At 33.6% G+C, this 20,055-nt stretch overlaps 1 protein-coding gene across 4 annotated transcripts in view; it reads left to right on the top strand.

Moving 5' to 3' along the window:
* LOC145678563 (uncharacterized) overlaps positions 1–17,859 on the top strand; it is a 67,416-nt gene extending 49,557 nt beyond the window's left edge. For all 4 annotated transcript variants that reach the window (XM_081748864.1, XM_081748863.1, XM_081748862.1 and 1 more), the window contains exon 8: positions 6,738–17,859. In XM_081748864.1, coding sequence (XP_081604990.1) covers positions 6,738–7,513 — 776 coding nt within the window. In that variant the 3' untranslated portion in view covers positions 7,514–17,859. The remainder of the gene's footprint in view (positions 1–6,737) is intronic.
* Positions 17,860–20,055: the final 2,196 nt, after the last annotated feature.

Raw genomic sequence — 20,055 nt, 5'->3', positions numbered from 1 at the left:
AGCAACCCAGTTGTCAGGGTTGCCAACCAATTTAAGGATTGTCTGTCATAACGTTAGACGTATCTGTGCCACATTTTTAGTAAGCTTATTACATATATTTTCACTATACAAAAATTGTGATGGGCCATCCAAGCACTGAAGAGATATCCCAGTCAGTGTTCCCAACTGATTGCGAAATAAACGTTTTCCAATAACTTCCATACGATGTAACATATTCTCCTAAAATTTTTCTATGTACTCTTCGGTATCCTGGAAATACGCCTGTAAGCATTACCACTCCTCCCAACCAAACCAGTTGTCAGGGTTGCATGTCACAGCATTAGACGTATCTGTGCCCACGCTTTGCATTATTGCGTGCGACATTACAAATGTACGAAATCGTGTGGACCAATACCCCTAATTACTGAACTAGCAATTTCGTAAAAGCATAATATATATATATATATATATATATATATATATATATATATATATATATTAAACTATACAGAACCAGGGTGTCTTATCAGACACGAATGTCACGAAATCAGAAAACGGTCATAAAAGTCACAAAATTTAGCTTTTGGGTCACGATTTTTTTTTAACTGTACAAATGTAAGTACAGATTGGAAAATTTTGTTCTATAAAACGTCAAAATTCACTACCAAAAATGTCTATGGTCGGGTTTAGACACTACCAAATCGCAAGCAAAGTACGTTTCTATCACATGGATGAAAATTCGACCTAATTCGCACCCAAATTCGCTCTTGAAAATGTTAGGAAATTTTGTGATTTGGTAAAGAAAAGGTCACGAAATTTCATTTTGGAATTTTAGTAGACACCCTGAGAACACATGTGTTCGACACCCTACTAAGCTGTACATAGGGCTCAAAACCCGTATTCACTCTGCTCTCATGTTCAAACAATAGCGAAATTCTTTCTTTTTTTTTTCTTTTCTTTTCTTTTTCTTTTGTTTTTTTTTCTTTTTCTTTTCTTTTCTTTTCTTTTCTTTTAAAATGTCCATGACACTAGGAAAAATACTACATGGTTTGACGCTCCCAATCTTTCCGAAAGTCAGAGTTAGTGAATGTATTTGAACATCTTCCAAATATTGCTTACCCCGCACAACGAAGGGCGTATCAGCTAGTACATCTGTTACAAGTAAAGTCTTATGCTGCTGTTCTAATGTAGTATAAAATTATTAATGTTAGAATTAAGGAAACTCTTGTATCCCAATGTGATTCCCCCAACTAATTATGACTATTCAACACAAAAGTTACTCCATTCTTTCAGATGATATGGAACATGACGTACCAACGCTCTTTCAAACACAAAATCTGGTAATGTCGGATTTAAAACAAAATTTTCCTCACGTAACAAAAGTGAAATATTTCACTGAGGGGTGTGGAGCCCAATACGTATAAAAACTGCAAAGCCTTCTTAAATCTTTACTTTCACGCAAGTGATTTCCATGGTATGGTGGCAAAATTATCTTTTTTTTTTTTTTTGCTACCAGCCATGGAAAGTCCCCATGCGTTCGAATTGGTGGGACTGTTATGTGGGTTGTGACAAAAGTAAGTCTTCAGAGACTATTGTCTGATCAAATAAATACATGTACCCTTATGTTTCATTTCTGTGATGAAAACATAATAACCACCATGTTTTTCTTTGTGCACAAAGAAGAAATGCTTGTTGTTCGTGCCATACTTCAACAAAGATTTCTGAAAGCAAAAACTATTCCGGGGACACATGCAATGCATTGTTTTGAAAAAGATGGTCCATTCAAGACTGGAGCAAAGCGTACAAGTCTGGATGAAGATTTTAGTGAATAGTGATGAAGGCGATGCATCAGTAAAATTCCTACATCCCCATGGTCCATCTCCCTTATTTTATTGGGCTGAAAATAATTCCTGCTGTGTTCCATTTTTCACATATTATGTAAAGTGGGTATAACAACTGCTACTGGCAGAACATACCAGTTATATCCAAAGTTTCTAAAAGTATTTACTTCAAATTGGGAAACGTTTACAAGAAGTACTTCAAGTTAGTATCTAATTACAGCAAAACCGAAGATCTGTTTTATGTGCCATAATATGTAGGCCTATAATACTGTCAGCAGGGTTGAAAAAAACTTTTTTTTTTTTTTTTTTTTTTTTTTTTAAAAAGGAACATGTTTAAAATGTTTATTTTGTTTAAAACAATAATCTAAATAGGCATATATATTACATTTTTACACTCTTAGGTATTGCTTGCCATCTATATTCAACCGCTAGATCAAATTTCGGGAACTTCCCTAATCTCGGTCCGCCCAAATGTTCAATTCCGGAGAAAGCAATCGGGATTTTCCCGATCTCCGTTCACGGAATATGTAGTTTAGTTTCTTTGTGTTACGTTCTACTGGTCGTCTGCATTCTTAATCCTTAAACGTCCATTGACGCAACTGCTGTGTCAGGGCTTTAAACCTCAATGGCTCAGTCTTAAACCTCAAATTAAAGCTGGAAGATGGTTTTGGTACAAATTTATTCCTGAAAGATGCAGCTTTGCTGGTGTGCATTTTATGTATATGGGAGGAGGGTAAATATCGTTTTTGTTGTTAACAGTTTTTGGGGGCCATTTCCCCTCTTGGGGGATAGATTCATAAAAATTGTTACGTGAAGCAATAAAGTAGGCCACTACATGGTAATATCGTGTATTTGTACTTCTTGCTTATATGGGGTAGCAGGGAGGGGGCAAAGTTAGCCAATTTTTGGAGTTTAAGTTTTTTTTTGACGTAAAATACATTTATTTTTACAACAAACATCAATAGCTCAGGCTCTAATTAAGCTAGATAGATGTTTTGGTACCAATGTATTCCTGAGAAATGAAGCTTTCCGTCAGTTGCATTTTATGTATATAGGGGGGTACGTATGTACGGCCGAGAAAGGGAGGATGAAGTTCGTTTTTTAATTTTTCATCAAATTTTTTTCATCAGGTTTTGCCGGGTATTCCTCCCCCCTTTGTGGTACATCCATAAAAATTGGTATGTGAAGCAATGAGGTAGTCCCCTACATGATAGTAACCTGAATGTGTACTTGTTGTTTATAGAGGAAGAGGAGGTCAAATTTGGTTAATTTACATTTATTTTCGGGACGGTCCCATATAACACAAGATATATTTTACTGAAGTGGTCTAGAAGCATAATTCTTGTTCGTATACATAATGTGTGCAGCAAAAATGATTTGCATATGGACGTGGTACTATAGTGAAGGAGGGGAGAGAATGTCTAATTCAATGAATGTTTTCTGCGCATATATATATATATATATAATATTTCCTACATAAAACGAATTCATTACGCAATGGCTACCATTTCTTATATTATTGTCACTAGTATGTGGCCTACACATTCATCATTTTGTCAGCGTAGGGTGACTGCAGGGGTTGCCAGGGCTCCGCAAAGTCAATATTTTATATTTTTAATGATTTTTATGTCTGTTCTTTTTCTACGAATACGGCGGGAATTTCACGAATGTTACCTCATTGGAATTTGTGGTCTATAAGCTTTCCAATGGTGTATAACTCATGAGTCTGATAATTAGGGAGTCACCAGAGCCCCGAACGTAAGAGTCTACCATTTTGTTAAAATCCCTGGCAGGCGTCTGTGTGTTGTTATGCCGTAGACATTAGTCATTATTAGCTATCCATGTTGCAGATAGAGATGTATCTTCAAAACTGTTTAGTTAAAATATGTCATTTGCTCCTTGTAGGCTAGTCACTGCTCTTTTCTATGAGTTGTATTGTATTTGTCAGAGCATTTCTTCTAGCTTATGATATGAGAACTCTACATTATTATGGAAATGATAGTGATCAAAAAATACCCAAGTTTTGAATTTGTGAATTTGGATCTTAGAATAGTGTATAGTGTGTTTAACCTCCGTTATTCTTGGAAATTAAGAAATGTTGAAATACTTCATTTGAATTTCTGTTGGTTTAGTTATACGCACATTGATGTGCAGAATTTCGTTCAGTACTTGCTGTTATAATAAGAATATAACTCTGCTTGTAATTTACTCCATGCACAAATCCTGCGAAGAATGGGTTGTTTGTTAGAAAATTAAATTAACGTACTCAATCTGATATTTTAGTTGTTTTAAACATGTTCAACCACCATCGAAAAAAAAAAAAAAAAAAACACGTTTAAAACAATTTGTTTAAAACGTTTAAAACAAACTGAATAAAACAACAGTCCTCGTTTTAAACATGTTTTAAACACTTGTTTTAAACATTTTGTTTTAAACATATCAACCCTGACTGTCAGGCTTATTACATTTGCTTCTATGGTAGTTATTCTGATTAACAGTAAAAAATGCTAATGAGTATTTATTGTTCAGATTATTGTATTTTTTCCCCTTAATTATTAATTTTCGAAACTCCCTATTGCTCCTCCGCCCATCACATTTTTTGTATATTGAAAATAGATGTAATAAGCTTACTGCGAAATGTGGCACAGGTACGTCTAACGTGATGACAGGCAACCCTAAAGTTGGTTGGCAACCCTGACAACTAGGTTGCTTGGGAGGAGTGGTAATGCTCGCAGACGTGTTTCTAGGTTACTGAAGAATACTTATACCAATTTTGAGGTGGATATATTAAACCGTATGGAAGTTATTGGAAAAAGTTTATTTTGCAATCAGTTTGCAACACTGACTGATATATCTCCTCAGTGCTTGGATGGCCCATCACAATTTTTGTATATGTGAAACTAGATGTAATAACCTTTCAAACAAAAACAAATTCATTGAAATTCATGATGGAGATTTTGAGAAATAAAAGTTTGAAATTTACAAAATGGCGTTCTAGTTTTTTTCTCAAAATGTTACCTTTCAAATGACTTCATAAATTTTCTATCAGCTCTACGGAAATTTTTTATTTTTTTCATGCTAAACAACTTCAAGACAATCTGAATAAACAAAAGGAATAATTTATAGGAACCGAAATATGAGTCTTTAAGTGTCGGACTGTTTTTAAGTAACGGAGAAATATGTCGCGACTGTTAAAAATGTATTTTCTTTTCATTTTTTAAATGCAATAACTTCTGAACCGCTCACACTATTGCAATAAAATTTACACACTTAAAATCAGCATAAAAAAATGTATAACACTACCAAATTTCATCCAAATCTGTGATAGTGGGTTAAAAGCCTTGGTTGAACTGACGTGGAATGACCCAGTAATGTGACTGAACGTAATCACAGAATTGTGGAATACCAGGAAATTGCTGCATACAGTATCACAGAGCTGCCACAAAGTTTCACGGTTGAGAAAAGACAAGAGAATAAGCTTCGTGGGTGTTCCCTTACATAAACACAGCTATAGTTGGAAAGAAGATGAAAGAGGGCCCATCAGATAATATCATGTGTTTCCAATAGATAGCGCCCTACTTTGCATGTCTTCGGTACCATTTTTGTTGCATTAAAACGTTGTTGGCAGTGAATAGTGGTTTGCAAAAGTGCAACCCAAGTGCAGAAATTCAGGTTATACAACTCGAGTCAAACTGTGGTTATCAAAATAGGCTGTTCCAAATACTGGTTGAGTTCCGTAGTCACTTTTGCCTTATTTGCTCTACTGTCCTCTTCGTTGTTTAGCGGTCCCTGTCCTTCCACAATTACTGTTATTCTTTGTAGTTTTGTGATAAATTGTGTAGCTCGTTATCACCTTGGACACTGTTCATTTAGATATACTTGCTCAAACTAATCGCATAACAAAAATGAAATCTTTCAGTTTTACGTCCCACGATTATGCCGGGTAAGCTAAAGAAGACTGTGATGATGAGAAATTTCTGCAATGATGGAATTAATAAAGTGGTAGGAAACAGGAGAACTCTGGGAAGACCCCACGAAAATGGTGTTTGTTCACCACAAAACCAACTTTGCACGAGCTGGGATCGAATCAGGGACCCGACGCACTATAGTTGAACTCTCTACCACCGAGCCACCGTGCTTAACCGCGTAACAATCTTACTTTCTAATAAATACTGTATTCCTAAAATGTATTATATGAGTTATCCAAAATTCCGTTCATGATTTTGTAATAATAATACAATTGATTTTCCAGTTTTATGATTTACTAATTTTATAAGATAAAATCTCCAAGTAGGCTGTCAGATTTTTATTGTAGTTTTTTTCTCCACCAGGGATGTATTGTATGAGAGGAAATTAAAATCCTACATTAACGAGGGATTTGATCTACCGGGAATCGAACTCGAGTTTATACAAGGATTTTGGCTAGCTCTATTTATAGTATATTTGTATATTAAAATTAACCTCATCTTTGCTTACTTTCATGTTCCGTTCAACGTCCGATATTTCGAATAATAGAGCGGTATTCATCATCAGAGCGAGAACGCTCTTTTATTTCACACACATATATATAAGATAATAGGTACCTTAGTTTTGATAAGTGATTACTGTTGCGATATTAAAGAAACATAGGTAACAGAACATTTCATTATATGTCATCTTTTTAATTTAAAAAAAAAAAAAAAAAATTAAACGAAATCCATCCAAAGTTAAAACTACTAAAATATAACTGATTTCCTCCATACTGAATAAAACAGCCGTGTCTTACTGAGGATGGATAACCGTTGTGTTATTCGAAATATTTAGAGGAAACCAGTTGTTTGTATGTTAAACATGAAAGTAAGCTAATTTGAATAAATATTCCTTACGTTCTATTAGTAATTATAATGTTTGTATATATTTGTTTTCATTTCCTTTCAGCCGGCCTATATAAGTGCAACCAACATAACATGACATTCAACACGTTGCAAGAATTCACGTGGCATATCGGAACACACAAGCTGTCCTCACCAATCGCTGAGAAGCTATTATCTGAAAACGGAAGAAGTGGCACACTGATTGGTGACCGCAGTTTCTTTAACCCGAGCTTAAGTACCGCAGCGACTAATGGTGAGAGCAACCCATGGAGCAGGTACATGTTATCAGGTAATCGACCAGAGTATCCAGGAAGCTTTGAGAAAGTGAAACCGTACACCTGTTCGATTTGTGGGAAGTCGTTTCGAGTAACCATGTACTTACAGAGACATATGAACACACACACGGGACAGAAACCATATCGATGTTGCGTGTGTGGGAAGCGATTTGCCCAGCAAGCCAACCTCAGTGTCCACACTCGCATTCACTCGGGCAAGAAACCGTATCAATGTAATGTTTGTGGCAAGAGCTTCACACAAAGTGGCAATCTCAAAGTGCACAGCAACATTCATACAGGGTTACGTATGTATCAGTGTGCTGTGTGCAAGAAATGTTTCAGTCAGTTGGGTAACCTGATCCGCCACCAAGCTGTCCATACCGGCCGAAGAGACTATTGGTGCGGAATGTGTGGGAAAGGGTTTAGTCAGTGTGAGAATCTGAAAAGACATTGTCGTATCCACACGGGAGAAAAGAAATATAAGTGCAATACCTGCGGAAAAGTCTTCACCCAACAACAGAACCAGAGGCGACACGAGAAGCTTAGTTGCTGTGAGAAACAGTAACGATCTTAGTATTTTGTGCAAGGATTATTTCAGGGTCGTTTCTTCCATAATGTCCCTGGTTATGCGTAATTAGACGCATAATTGAGGATATTGGTAGCGATCAGGGATTTAAACACGAAAACGAACTAAAATTAATATTAAATATTCCTACTGCCACAAGTTTTTCCCAACTTATTTTTACAGTTTAAAAGTTCACTCCAAATAATGATAGTAGTGCTTAGAAAGCAGAATCATGTGCTTTGTTTCTATAATGTTTCCTATGATATTAAGACCTTTGTCAAGGGACCTCAAATGGATTTTTTTTAAAGCATACTAATAGTATATTCGTTCAGTTTTCCTAGTTTTGTTGAAGAGTTTGCAATCGTACGTATTTAGTTTTAGATTGTAATATATCATTGCCCTTGGAGCACTATAATGATAACCAATGTGAAATTCTAAATGAGAGTTTTATACATAGGCTTGTATTACCGTATTTGCCTGCATATAATGAAGGCGTCTTATATACCGATACAGAGATTTTGATTATTTCAGTTTCAATAAGTATTTCCGATTCTGTGTTCTTGCATTTTTTTTTATTATTATTTTTTTTATTTGTTTTTTAATTTTTTTTTAATGGTGTACCATAGCAGTCCGGCTATGTACAGTTCAAGTAAGTGAATGTAGTTTGGATACAATCGTTTTATTCACTATTTCGTAGTATGTGCGCTTTTTTGAACGTACATATACAATAAGACGTGCGTGCGATTTTACATTTAGCTAAGCATTGTTAACTCTATATATATGTTTCTCGCTAAAGTATCATTTTGTATTTAATAAAAAAAAAATTTAAAAAAAAAATAGAAAATGAGACAAATACGGTAAGTAGTTGTCTTCAATATGTTAACAAAAATGTTAATATACCAATAATATAACATTTGGTCATAACGTTGAATATAATCAGTATTCAAGATCTGTGCTACCTGTTGAACTTAGATCTGTCCAAGAATATGAGGTACCATTATTATGTGCCAAGGGCAACTCTTTATTATTAAAATGGGAAAGTCATATGGTGTATTTATTTTCCTTATCGAACACTGCGTATTTATTTTCCCAATCAGACTTTGAAGTTTAGATAGTCGTTACCTTTTTCGTTAAGGTTTAACATCGTATTTTCGACACACACTTTCTGGAAAGAACGTAAATTTCCTTTTTCAAAAAATCCCACGGATTTCTTGTCGAAGTTTCGTTTTAATTTTAAAACCATTTTCGATACAATGTAAAATGAGGGATAAAAGCAAGATAGCAAGAAAGGACGCATGAAGATTACAATATCCTCTTCTAGAGACAAATATGTGTAGTCTTGAGAATGCTCTGAGAGAGAAACTTCGACGTGAAACATAATTCAGAAGGAGTATTATAGTTTTATTATTATTATTTTATTTCTTCAAAATTAGTATTGATTGTTTCTTGTTTTTGAAAATGATAACCATCGCCGTATTTTTGTTCAACACCAAGTCGATATGAGACGTGGACCTATACTAAAACGGAATCCGTAGCCAATGAGCTTTCATCGGACTCTAATTAGAATTTCCCGCACGAAAACGAATATATAATCACTGTGCCACGAGAGATCCCCATTTTAATTTAATTACACATTCACTGCTCTCTTATTACACATCTCATTAATGTTGACCAGTTCCATTATCTGTGATATATTTTTACTGGATGCTAAGGTCATCATTCCGATTGGTGATTTTCTGCTCATTCTGTATTCCCTGAATAAATCCAGAATGGTTTATTATTTACTTAAACTGAAACTAATGCTTTGTTGCGAAATTTTTAATACATCGAATGTTAATACGTTTAGCGGTTTACTATCTTGGCATCGTGCAATGTCAAAACTGCAATTCTGAGTCATTACGAGGTAATTCCATCGAAGAAATATCATCACATGCGTGCGCTATGTAGAAAAAAGTTTTCAAATACACGTATTAAAAATAGAAATAGATGATGATACTTACAATCGTAGTAATAGGATTATGTAATCCCCTATTATGCAACATATTAAAAAAACTACTGCAAAATTACTACTTGATTTTAATCGAGTAAACCAAAGTACATACCTGTAAAACGTAATTGTAAAGAAAAGCACGAATATGTTAACACACTTTTTACTTCTTTCAGATTAGAAAGCGAAGAACTTGTGGCCGAAAGAATAACACATGAACTGATGAAAATACGATATCATTTTGTAATAAAGAGGTTGATCCCAGTGCAATTGAATGATTATATGAATTGCTCGTCCTTAGCTAGTATCGTAGTTACGTCATTTACGTTGACTCATAGTACATTATTTTTCCTCGCATACCTACAGTATTTATTTGTCTTGCCATTTAACTGTTATTAAAGTTTTGAGTTATCTTCATACTTCCGTGACGGATGATCTAGTTAAGCATGATTTTTTTCTTAAATATATGTATATAGATACAAAGAAAGAGTATGTATATTGTTATTCTTATAAATACATTTATTTTCACTTCTCCGCAAGTAGTAAACTGGATTTTTCCCTGAATGTGAGATATCTTGTAATAGCAAAGTGGATAAATTGTCTTTCATGAGCATTCCAAGAAAATGAAACTAGTGCAACAACTCAAACATTGGCTTTAAAAAATAGTAATTTTAAAGCACAACACAAAATGCAAATTTAATATTGGCAATTGCGTAATTGCATTACAAAGAGCGACTTAACTAAGGAATTAGTTTTATGCCCTTTTTTTGTGTTTGTTTTTGTTTTTGTCAGGTATTTTCACCTTATGCAATTCAGTTTTTAAATAATGTTATCTGTTAGGGTGTCAAGAAAAACTGATTTCAAATTGTACAGATCAAAATTTTGTAAGCGTCTGCTTTAATATCACTTCAGAAATGCACAGTTTCTTACGAATTCACGAAGATGTGGTTTGTTAAACTACTTGAAATTAGGGCATTAGTAAAAGCCTATTAGTACAAAATGTATTTTTCTTCATAATAAATTAAATGCTGGGGATATTATGGAAGTAAATCAAAGGTAATATAAAGATGTATGTGCTAAATTTTCCAGAGTTTGGTCATGTGAATAATGTATGTAGTTTGACAGTGGTTTCTCGCCGTTTCTTGCCTTTCATCTATCAGAAGTATATTGTATCTGCTTCCAAAGAATCAATTTCAACAAACAGGGAAAATTCACCAAATATAAATATATATATATATCTGTAGATAGTTTTAACGAAACTAGAGAAAAAGATATATAAAAATCATTTTACGAACTTAATTTCACAAATTAGCCATCACATTGCAAAGAGATTTATGTTATATATTTTTTCAATTTCCTTTAGGATTTGAACGAACTAAGTTTGCCTCTTGCTTATAGATAATTATTATGTTGAATCCTAGAGTGCGTTTTATATTGTTTTAACTCTCTCTCCTCCTCTTCATCTCCCCTCCCATGTAATATTTAGTACTTAAGTTTTACCTCATGATACAGAGGCGATGTTACGAATGCGTATCGTAGAAGAAGAAAGGTTAAGTTGTACACTTTAAAATATAACACAATCAATCAATATATATATAGCTCTATCACATTGTTTTGAATCAAAAGAAACTAATGTTTGATGCAGAAGTATAGTAAACTTTGCTTGTAGATGTTCTATGTCAGTTGCTTTGAATCTTACCTTTATGTTGTTTTGTTTTTGTAGCAGCATTATCTCATAACTTTTGAACCTAGCCAACGTTGGAGTGCGAGTTTTTCTTTTTCTTTCTTTCTTTCTACATTGAACCGCATTTCTTATTTAAATCAATTTCTTTTAGTGCCTATAAAATCTTATGAGTTATTGCATGTTAAATAATAAAAAAAGTAATGATGGATGTCAAGGCAAACATTTCCTTACAGCATAAAAACATCACATTCTAGCCTAATGTATCTGTAAGCAGTCATCGGAACCATACTATAAATTACACTCCTCGTTAGTAGTACAGGGTGAGGCAAAAAGACGTTAACATTAAATGAACATTTACTCACGTGAAATTACAAGGCAAGGATTCGGTTACAGGGTTTCAATTTGGAACCCATCCTGCTCATTGCGTTTATGGAGTCTGTCCACTGTTGATTGTTTTGCCCTCTTGCCGTTTGGGCAGGGGTAGCAGCGATGACCTGAGTGATGCCGTGTTTCAGGTCGTCCAAGTTGCTAGGTTTGCTGGCATACACATGATCCTTGACCATACCCCACAACCAGAAGTCTCATGGCGTCAGGTCGGGGGAATGTGCTGGTCATAGGAGAGGACCACCTCTACCAATCCAACGTTTACCGAACATGTCGTTCAGGTAATCCCGAACCATCTGACTGTAATGAGCAGGGGTGCCGTCTTGCTGAAAGTGCCCTCGCTGGAGAATGGCAAGTGACGCGTTCTCCATGAATGTACTGAACATGGCAAGGTAATTCTCTCCCCTGACGGTCTCTTCGAAACAGAAGGATGCAGTCACTCCAAATTTGCTCGCTGCACATCAAACGTTCACCCTGGGGGAATTCTGCATGTGTTCTCGAACTTCCTGCGGGTGCTTGGTCGCCCAGATCACACAGTTGTGTTTATTCACACGACCACTGATGTGGAATGTTTCTTCGTCAGAAAACATGAATAGAATGCCCGGCTCGCCATGGTTTAATCTGCAAACCAAAAACAAAAAGAACACCCATTTAATGTTAATAACACCTATCTTTTTGCCTCATCCTGTATTCATGGCAGAATAATATGATCGTTAATTTTATTGCATTCGTGATATTTTATGAAATTAACTGTAAAGTAATATGATTGCTTTTTTTCTTTTTTTAAAAAAGGTAATATTGTTAGAAGCAAAAAAAAAAAAAAAAAAAATGGATATTTTTCTAGTAATTATGTTAGTCCCATTTAAATTATTTATTGAACACGTAATTCAGCATAGTTGTTCAAATACGAACCTATAATTGTAAGAATTGTCTCTCTAGTTGGTATTTTTGAAGAAACAACTACTTTCATGTAAACAACGTGCAGAAAGTAAAGAAAGCTGAGAAAGCAGTTTTACTATTAAATAAAAAGTTTCGGCTACGGTCTCATGCAGGAGATTTTCACTTTTCCGGTAGTTTTTTCATATATTGTCTGAACTAAACAAAATAAACAAAAATAATATATTTTAACCCTACTAATATTCGCATCAATTCTGAATAATAAAATTTTAACTGTAATGGTCTCTAGGGACCGCGGTGGCTCAGGGGTAGAGCATTCACCTCTTGGTGCATGGGGTCCTTGGTTCGATCCCAGCTCGTGCCAAGTGAGCTTTGTGGTGGACAGACACCGTATGCGTAGGTTTTTTCGGTGTTCTCCCTTTCTTCACACTTTCTTCATTCCACCATTTCTTTCATTTCTCATTATCCCTGTCATCTTTAGCCTAGCCGGCGTAATCGTGGGGCGTAAAATTTAAAGATTTCATTTATTTAAAAGTCTCTGTCTAGATATTTCGAGTAACTAGTTTCGAAATATTCTTATTTGATTTCAAGAAAGAACGATATTGCGTAATCTATTATCGATATTGGAAATTAGGAAGATAAGATTAGAAAGAATTCAGTACTATCGAGGGAAAAATAAATCACATATCTATTCGGAATTTCATTTGGGATTAATGATTGCAGTATAGTTAAAATCATGTGGTAATCGAAATAATATTTTCTATAAAATTTCTAAATGATATGTTTTTATAAATGTTAGCGTTGTTTATACTCAACAATTTTATTTGCGCCACATAATATACCAACTCTTAACGACATGCATAACTTTTTGTTTGTTATTGTTTTCAGCTGTAGCTGTTTGCCACTTTGTTGATATGTTTTCTTTTATAATATTCAGTACTTTATTATGGTACATATGTTTATTGATATTAATATTTTTAGTGTACAAAAGTAATCATGTGCAATATACATATATATATAAAGTGAGAACTTATAATAATGTTAGGTTCACAACATTACTGTTTACTGAATGGGTAAAGAAAATACTTCCATCGTTTGTAACATCGCCTCTTGTGAAAATTACCAGTATTCTCTTAGGAAATATTTTTTCTAAGTATTAGTGTTAATATAATTTTACAGTATTGATATTGTGGTAGCGTTTTATTAAAGAGAATAATAATTTTATGATTAATGTGAATAATGTGTGATGTATCAAGAGTGTTTATTATTAACATATTGTTAGGTGTTTCTTACGATAGCGTGGGCGGTTCCCCATTTGCTGGACGAGATATAATTCAGTTATTTCGTTTTAAGCTTGTATATTAAAAGAAAGCTTGTCGATTTTTTTCAGTCAGTTTATCGTTGCAGTTGCTTTAAGGAAGAAAGTGTTAAAATCAATGAAAAGAACAATGAATTAAAAATGTTAAACTTCGTGTAAGTAATACTATTTACGGTAATTGTTGATTAATTATGGTGTCATTCGTATTAAACAATGATTGGCCAATAGATGCAACTGGTTTGTGTATGTATATATATAAAAACATGATCAAATGTTAACGAAGTTAAACAATGAATCTCATTACTGATTCGGAATTGCATAGTAGTAAAAACATTCCAAATACTGGTGAACGTTGTTTATTTTCGTATCTAACTTTCTGTTTTTCAGTCATTATGCTTGATTGCTTAACTGTTAAAAGGGTATAAAGCATTGTATCTTCCATCTTCTCCTGATGAATTTAGTGTTGTGAAATTTTGTTGATTTGTCCGGTTGTGTTGATGTCTGGCCAAGTACTTTCTCGAAGTAATATTGTTGTGCTGAGCACACACATGAAAGAAATATATTTATTTATTTTAAATATATTTATTTAATAGTTATTTTGTCTCCGATGATTAGACATTACAGTTCTCAGTTGTAAGATTGTAGATGCGCAAGAAAATATCTTTTCGTTTCTTCTGAAAATGAATAATGTAATTCAAAACATAACTGTCAGAAGACGTTTTAACTGAAATACTCGTGTGAAAGTGTCCTCACAACCTCTTTCAAATGGACATAAACATCAAACTGTTTTAGCAGTGCAAGAATACTTTGGTAACTGCGTTTATAGTAATTATTTTTAAAATGAAAAATGGTATACTTTTGGTAAAATTCTTTCTAAATTGAAAGTATTGTACTCTGCAAATTCAGTTGATTAGTCAGATGTACAATCAACATAAATGTACGTAGCGTAAATACAGAAGATTTATTAATTGAATGAACGTAGTGCCTACTCTGATACAGTTTGGGACCGGAAAGGAAATGTCTCTGAAGTAAATCCCTTATATTTCTGAATCCAAGATGAGACCCGATTTATATATATATATATATATATATATATATATATATATATATATATATATATTAATAAAAGCTTATAAAATATACATCTACAACACATACTGGGTATATTTTCGGAGCTATTATATAATTACACTAAAACTCAAATCAGGCACAGCTTCCCCTTAGTCTTCCTCTCTAGAAAGTTAACTGAATCTGCAAATGTTAGAGGCTAAAGTGGGTAAAGATAGAGCTTAATGGAAACTTATGATTCTGTTCAGTAAAGAAAAAGTCCACATCATATGTCGTAAAAGCAAGACAACTCCTGTTTTTGGGCGCAAAGTTGCGGCGAAAAAAGAAAAGTCTGGATTCAAAAATATCCGTTAATGTTCTGTGTGTTTCTTCGTCACTAAAAAGGATAGGCTGAAAATAATTTGATACGCAGTTTCTGAATTTGATTTTGAAAATTCAATTAAAATTCCCCTTCCAAACTTTTAAAAGCTCTGAACAGTTCATTTTATAATGCTTTGTGTCGCTATCAAAATGCTAAGAAATCTTATTTTCTCCTATATTTTACATTATGTTAATGTTACTGATAAATATCCTTCTCAATAAAAGCAAGAAAGTACATTGTCGTTATCATGTAACTAGGATTGCGAATTTTAATGTCATGTTAAGGTTGTGAAGAATGAAACAAGTAGTTTCTAAGTGATACATGAATAAGAGGAGGTAACCAAAACTTTAGATGATGGAACTGATCCTGTACCTATTAATTCTTATATTTTTCCTCCTCTATAAACTTACATTGTAGGTTGGTTGTATTTGTGTTAATTTCTACGTTATGTACAGTTGTACAGTAGCATCATGCTTTGTAATGCATTTTTAAAAGGGGCCGCGGTGGTTCAGTGGTAGAGGGTTCACCTCTCGTGCATGGGGTCCTTGGTTCGTTCCTAGCTCGCACCAAGTGAACTTTATGGTAGGCAAACACCGTGTGCATTGGTTTTCTCGGGATTCTTCATTCCACCACTTCTTTCATTTCTCATCATCACCGTCTTCTTTAGCCTAGCCGGCATAACCATAGGACGTAAAACTTAAAGATTTCATTTTTTCTTCATTTTTTAGAATTCTAAATCAAAGAACTTTGCCACAGTGGGAAATCAAGGTCTCCATAAACATTAATAAAAGGTGACACGGTCAAAAGAATGTGTGTGGAGACAACAAAACGCTCGCTGTAAGAATTTAAGTACATTTTTAAAAAAAAGTTTCTATGAGAAAGTAAAAGTTAATCCTAGCAAATTGGGTTGGGTCATTTCAGGCCCTTTTCAGAAGTCCGGATATGTAAGACTTGGAGCTACAGCTTAACATGGGATCCAAAGCACATGAGCTCCTACCAAGACTTGAACTGCAGTCTCGCGCCCAAGGAGCAAACGCTAGCCACGAGAAGGCCTTAATCTGAATTGTATTTAGCTTATTTATGTTAATAAATCTCGTAAATTTTAATTGAATTGCTCCGTCTGCTATTTTAAAATGTAAAAGTTATCTAGCGAATAGGTTTGTGATCAAATGTATAGTGTAGGTACGTTCATTTCAAAATTTAGCTGTTCATAGTTGCATTGTAGAATTTTTTAAACCATTATTTAATATCATTAATTAAACATGGAATTTATAACAAATATGTTTCTACTGAGAATACTATTTTAATTTATATATTTGGAATTACTATGTGCATTAATGTGTTTGCTTTCATTTCTCGGTCAAAGCGTATGGAAAGGGGATAATTTGCAGTATCTTTTTTAAGCTCCAAAGTAGCACTGACTTTTATTGGCACTGTTAAAAAAATGAAACTAGTGAGAATAGAAAAATATCCCTTTTCAAGAATTTAATTTAGTATGCCCTTCTAGAGCTTGCTGGCATAATGAGTCCGCAATTGTTTGAAAGGTTGTTTGTTACAAACAAAACTAAACGAATTAATTATCCAATATAACAATAAGATTTCACACTAATTAAATAGTATTAGATCAGAATTGAAATGTACACCTACTTGAATATTTACCTCCGAACTACAGACTTGAATTCTAAACATAATCTTCTGTGTATTTAGTTATGCTTTTCGTAGTACCAAACGTTTCTGGAGGTTTACTTTTCTTTCCGCCAGAAGTTTGCGAATAACTGAAAAAGGAATGACGAGCTTTTGTTTCTGCTCCAATGAAGCATCAAGCCTTTTGAGCCATATAGTTAGCGTAAAATACGAGTTTTCAACTAAAACATAATTTTACTAAATACCTTTAAGTTTTTCTTAAGTAGAAGTGTAGTAACATAATTTCTATATTACTTTGAATATTGATTGTTTATTTGCTTTGAAGTTATATTTAAGTTCCTTTATTTATTTAAATCATTTGAAAATATAGTCTTTTAAAGTATTGTATTTATAGAAGAGTCAAAATCAATAGAATCAGAAAAAATGTGTTACTATTATAAACTCAAGTAGAGTTTCCGCCACTTTTGATGATGAGTCACGATAAGATTTTTTTTTTTTTCGTGCTAGAATTATAGATAACTTTCTTGGACGAGTTTATGTTCTCTCCTATATATATAAGCTAATAGCGTTATCATATTCAGTTCTTCTTGATTCTGAGTTGACATTCGGAGATACAAATCAAAATTGTAAGTGCAATGATATGTATACGGTAATTGTAGTGTGTACAGGAGAAGATGGTTACGTACAAAGCAATCACTAAATTCTCTGTTGACATAAACTTGTTGATATATGTATATATGCGAAATTTATGAATTAAGCAAAACCATGACAAGATTTATTATTTTTGTTTTGTAGTGTCAGAAACAAATTCTAGAAAATATCTTGTAGTTTTTTATATTGTTTGTTTCTTTTTTTTAAAAGAGAGATGAAATTAATTATTCTTGCATAAGGCTTTATTGTGTGTTTTATAATATCTTATTAATTGAAATATATCCAGTATTCATGGAAGGAGAGTTGTGTTATATCAGTTAAAGAGAAATAAACTCCTTTTTTATTTCATGGAGCCCTAGTTTTTATTATTTTGTATCTCTAAGTTGTAAGTTTCACCAAATGAAGTGTGGATAATTAAATTAATTGAGACTTTTAAGATAGGCGGAAAATATCAGTCGCGAGAGAGATATACACAGAGTGCACAATGTAAATTAGAAAGCCCAAAGGAAAAATGTCAATGTTGAAGTCACTCGCAAGGCAAATACACGAAATGCATAATGTACGCTATTAATAGAAAGCCTCTAGGAAAAACTTCCATGTTTAGGAGTCATATTTTGTTCAAGGAGGTGGTCTATATTGTTTTGACAAACCAGTAAGTTATATTTGCAGCTGTTAGGAAAATTAGGAAAATATATAATTGCTAGACGGAAGGGAACTTTTCGAATTTCAATCTCCCGTTTTTCCAGTAGATGCTTTAACTTGTGACAAACCAGCTTAGATGTAGTACATTTTCAGGATGTATAGAAATTCAATTGAAAATTATGCAGTTTCAGGAAGACTTGGGATACTTAAATGAAATGTGGTCCAAGTTCAAGATACATATCGAAAGAGGGAGGAGGAAACATGTGTACTGGGACATAAACGGTGCACTTGGTGTACAACATTAAGCTATAGGGTTAGAAAAATCATATTTTTGTTCCCCTGATGCTTTCTTATGCGATGATTTTAAAAAAAATAAATAAAGGCTATTATAAAGTACGAAGGGGAATTTATTCTAATCTACTCTTCTCCAACTAACTGCAGTTCTTTAAAACGATTTAGCATCGCAACTTACTGTGTAAAAACCATGGGCATAAACAGTTTTTCTGAAAACTGGAAACAGACTTTTAGAAAATGCGACAGTTCAGTTTTCTCTAAAACCGCTTCAGTTTTTCACCGAAGCCGGTTCTCCAAAAACCGGTTAATTTTTCACCAAAACCGGTTCGTTTAAACCGGATTCGGCGAAAACAATTTCGGCCTTTTCACTGAAACCAGTGCAATTTTCAGCGAAGCAAGTATCTATGTTTAAACATTGGTTTCGGTTTGGACTCCTTTCAATTGAAAACTTATTCATGTTTTAGGTCTTAAATCCCATAAAATGTTCTAACAAAACTGGCTTCAGCTTTGTATCAAAAACTTCTTTTGAGTTTCTAATTAAAATTCAGTTTCTATTTTTATCAAAACATGATTGGGATTTTTGTTGAGATGCTTTTTTTTTTCCTTTTTTTTTTTCAAAAATTATATTTTACCATTGATTCAGTTTTTGCTTTTCTGTAAACTTCTAGTTTCTTACAAGCAAACTGGATCTTTCTTATTAATTGAAGAGTTTTAGAATATAGAATAGAATTTTGATTAGAAGTTTAATCATAAACGTTCAAATTAAATGGGGGAAATCTAGAATGAAATACTTTTCCGTGCTATATAGATTTGCATAGTCTTGTGCAATAAAAAGAAATCGTAATATTAGTGAAAAAACTGCTTTTGCATTACCTTAAAAGAAAATACTGGAAATTGTTTTTTTTGGAAAAGTGAATCCCCGCTCCCATACTTTTTAGCTTACTAGAGGACTAAATACAAGGTTTCCGGACAGGGTCGTCATTTCAGACTTCGTTTGAAGGGGACAAGAACACCACCGACATAAGACTTTCATGTTTGCACTGGTATATTAGTAGACAATCGATTAAAGTATATGTTGGGGTTATGCTATGTATGAGTTATCTATGATCTACATAGAACGGGACGTACGCAAGAAGTGTTATAGCAATAACCAAAACTTTCTTAATCTAGACATCGATAAGTTTGTACACCAATAGACTCATCATTAATCATTTCGGTTGAAATAAAAGAATAGGATCTGTGGGGAATGTTTTTAATGTGTGTAGTTTTGATCAGTAGCGTCTATTTGAAACTTCCCAAGCACTGACTCATGACTAGGCATTGACAAATATGAAACAGGTACATACCTTTTCTTATTGATGTAGTCTAGATAAGCAAATTGATCCACACTAGTAACTAGGTGTTCCTCCTGATAGGTCTTCGAAGCTACTACCACTGACTTTGGAAAAGCCCAGTAGTTTTGTTACTCGACTCGAGACATGGTTATGGAACTTCCTATACTCGTGGTGGAATACGTGAAGACGTGAACCTCTGAAATTCACTTCTGTCATCATATTTGTCAATGCATGGATCTTACATGTTGAATTGTGAAAGCTAGCTGACTTCAGTGCTT

The sequence above is a fragment of the Thermobia domestica genome, chromosome 2, assembly GCF_964235325.1.
Source record: "Thermobia domestica chromosome 2, izTheDome1.hap1.1, whole genome shotgun sequence".
Classification (NCBI taxonomy): domain Eukaryota; kingdom Metazoa; phylum Arthropoda; class Insecta; order Zygentoma; family Lepismatidae; genus Thermobia; species Thermobia domestica.
The sequence above is the reverse complement of the archived record's forward strand: the minus strand, read 5'-3'. Positions and strand labels throughout refer to the sequence as shown.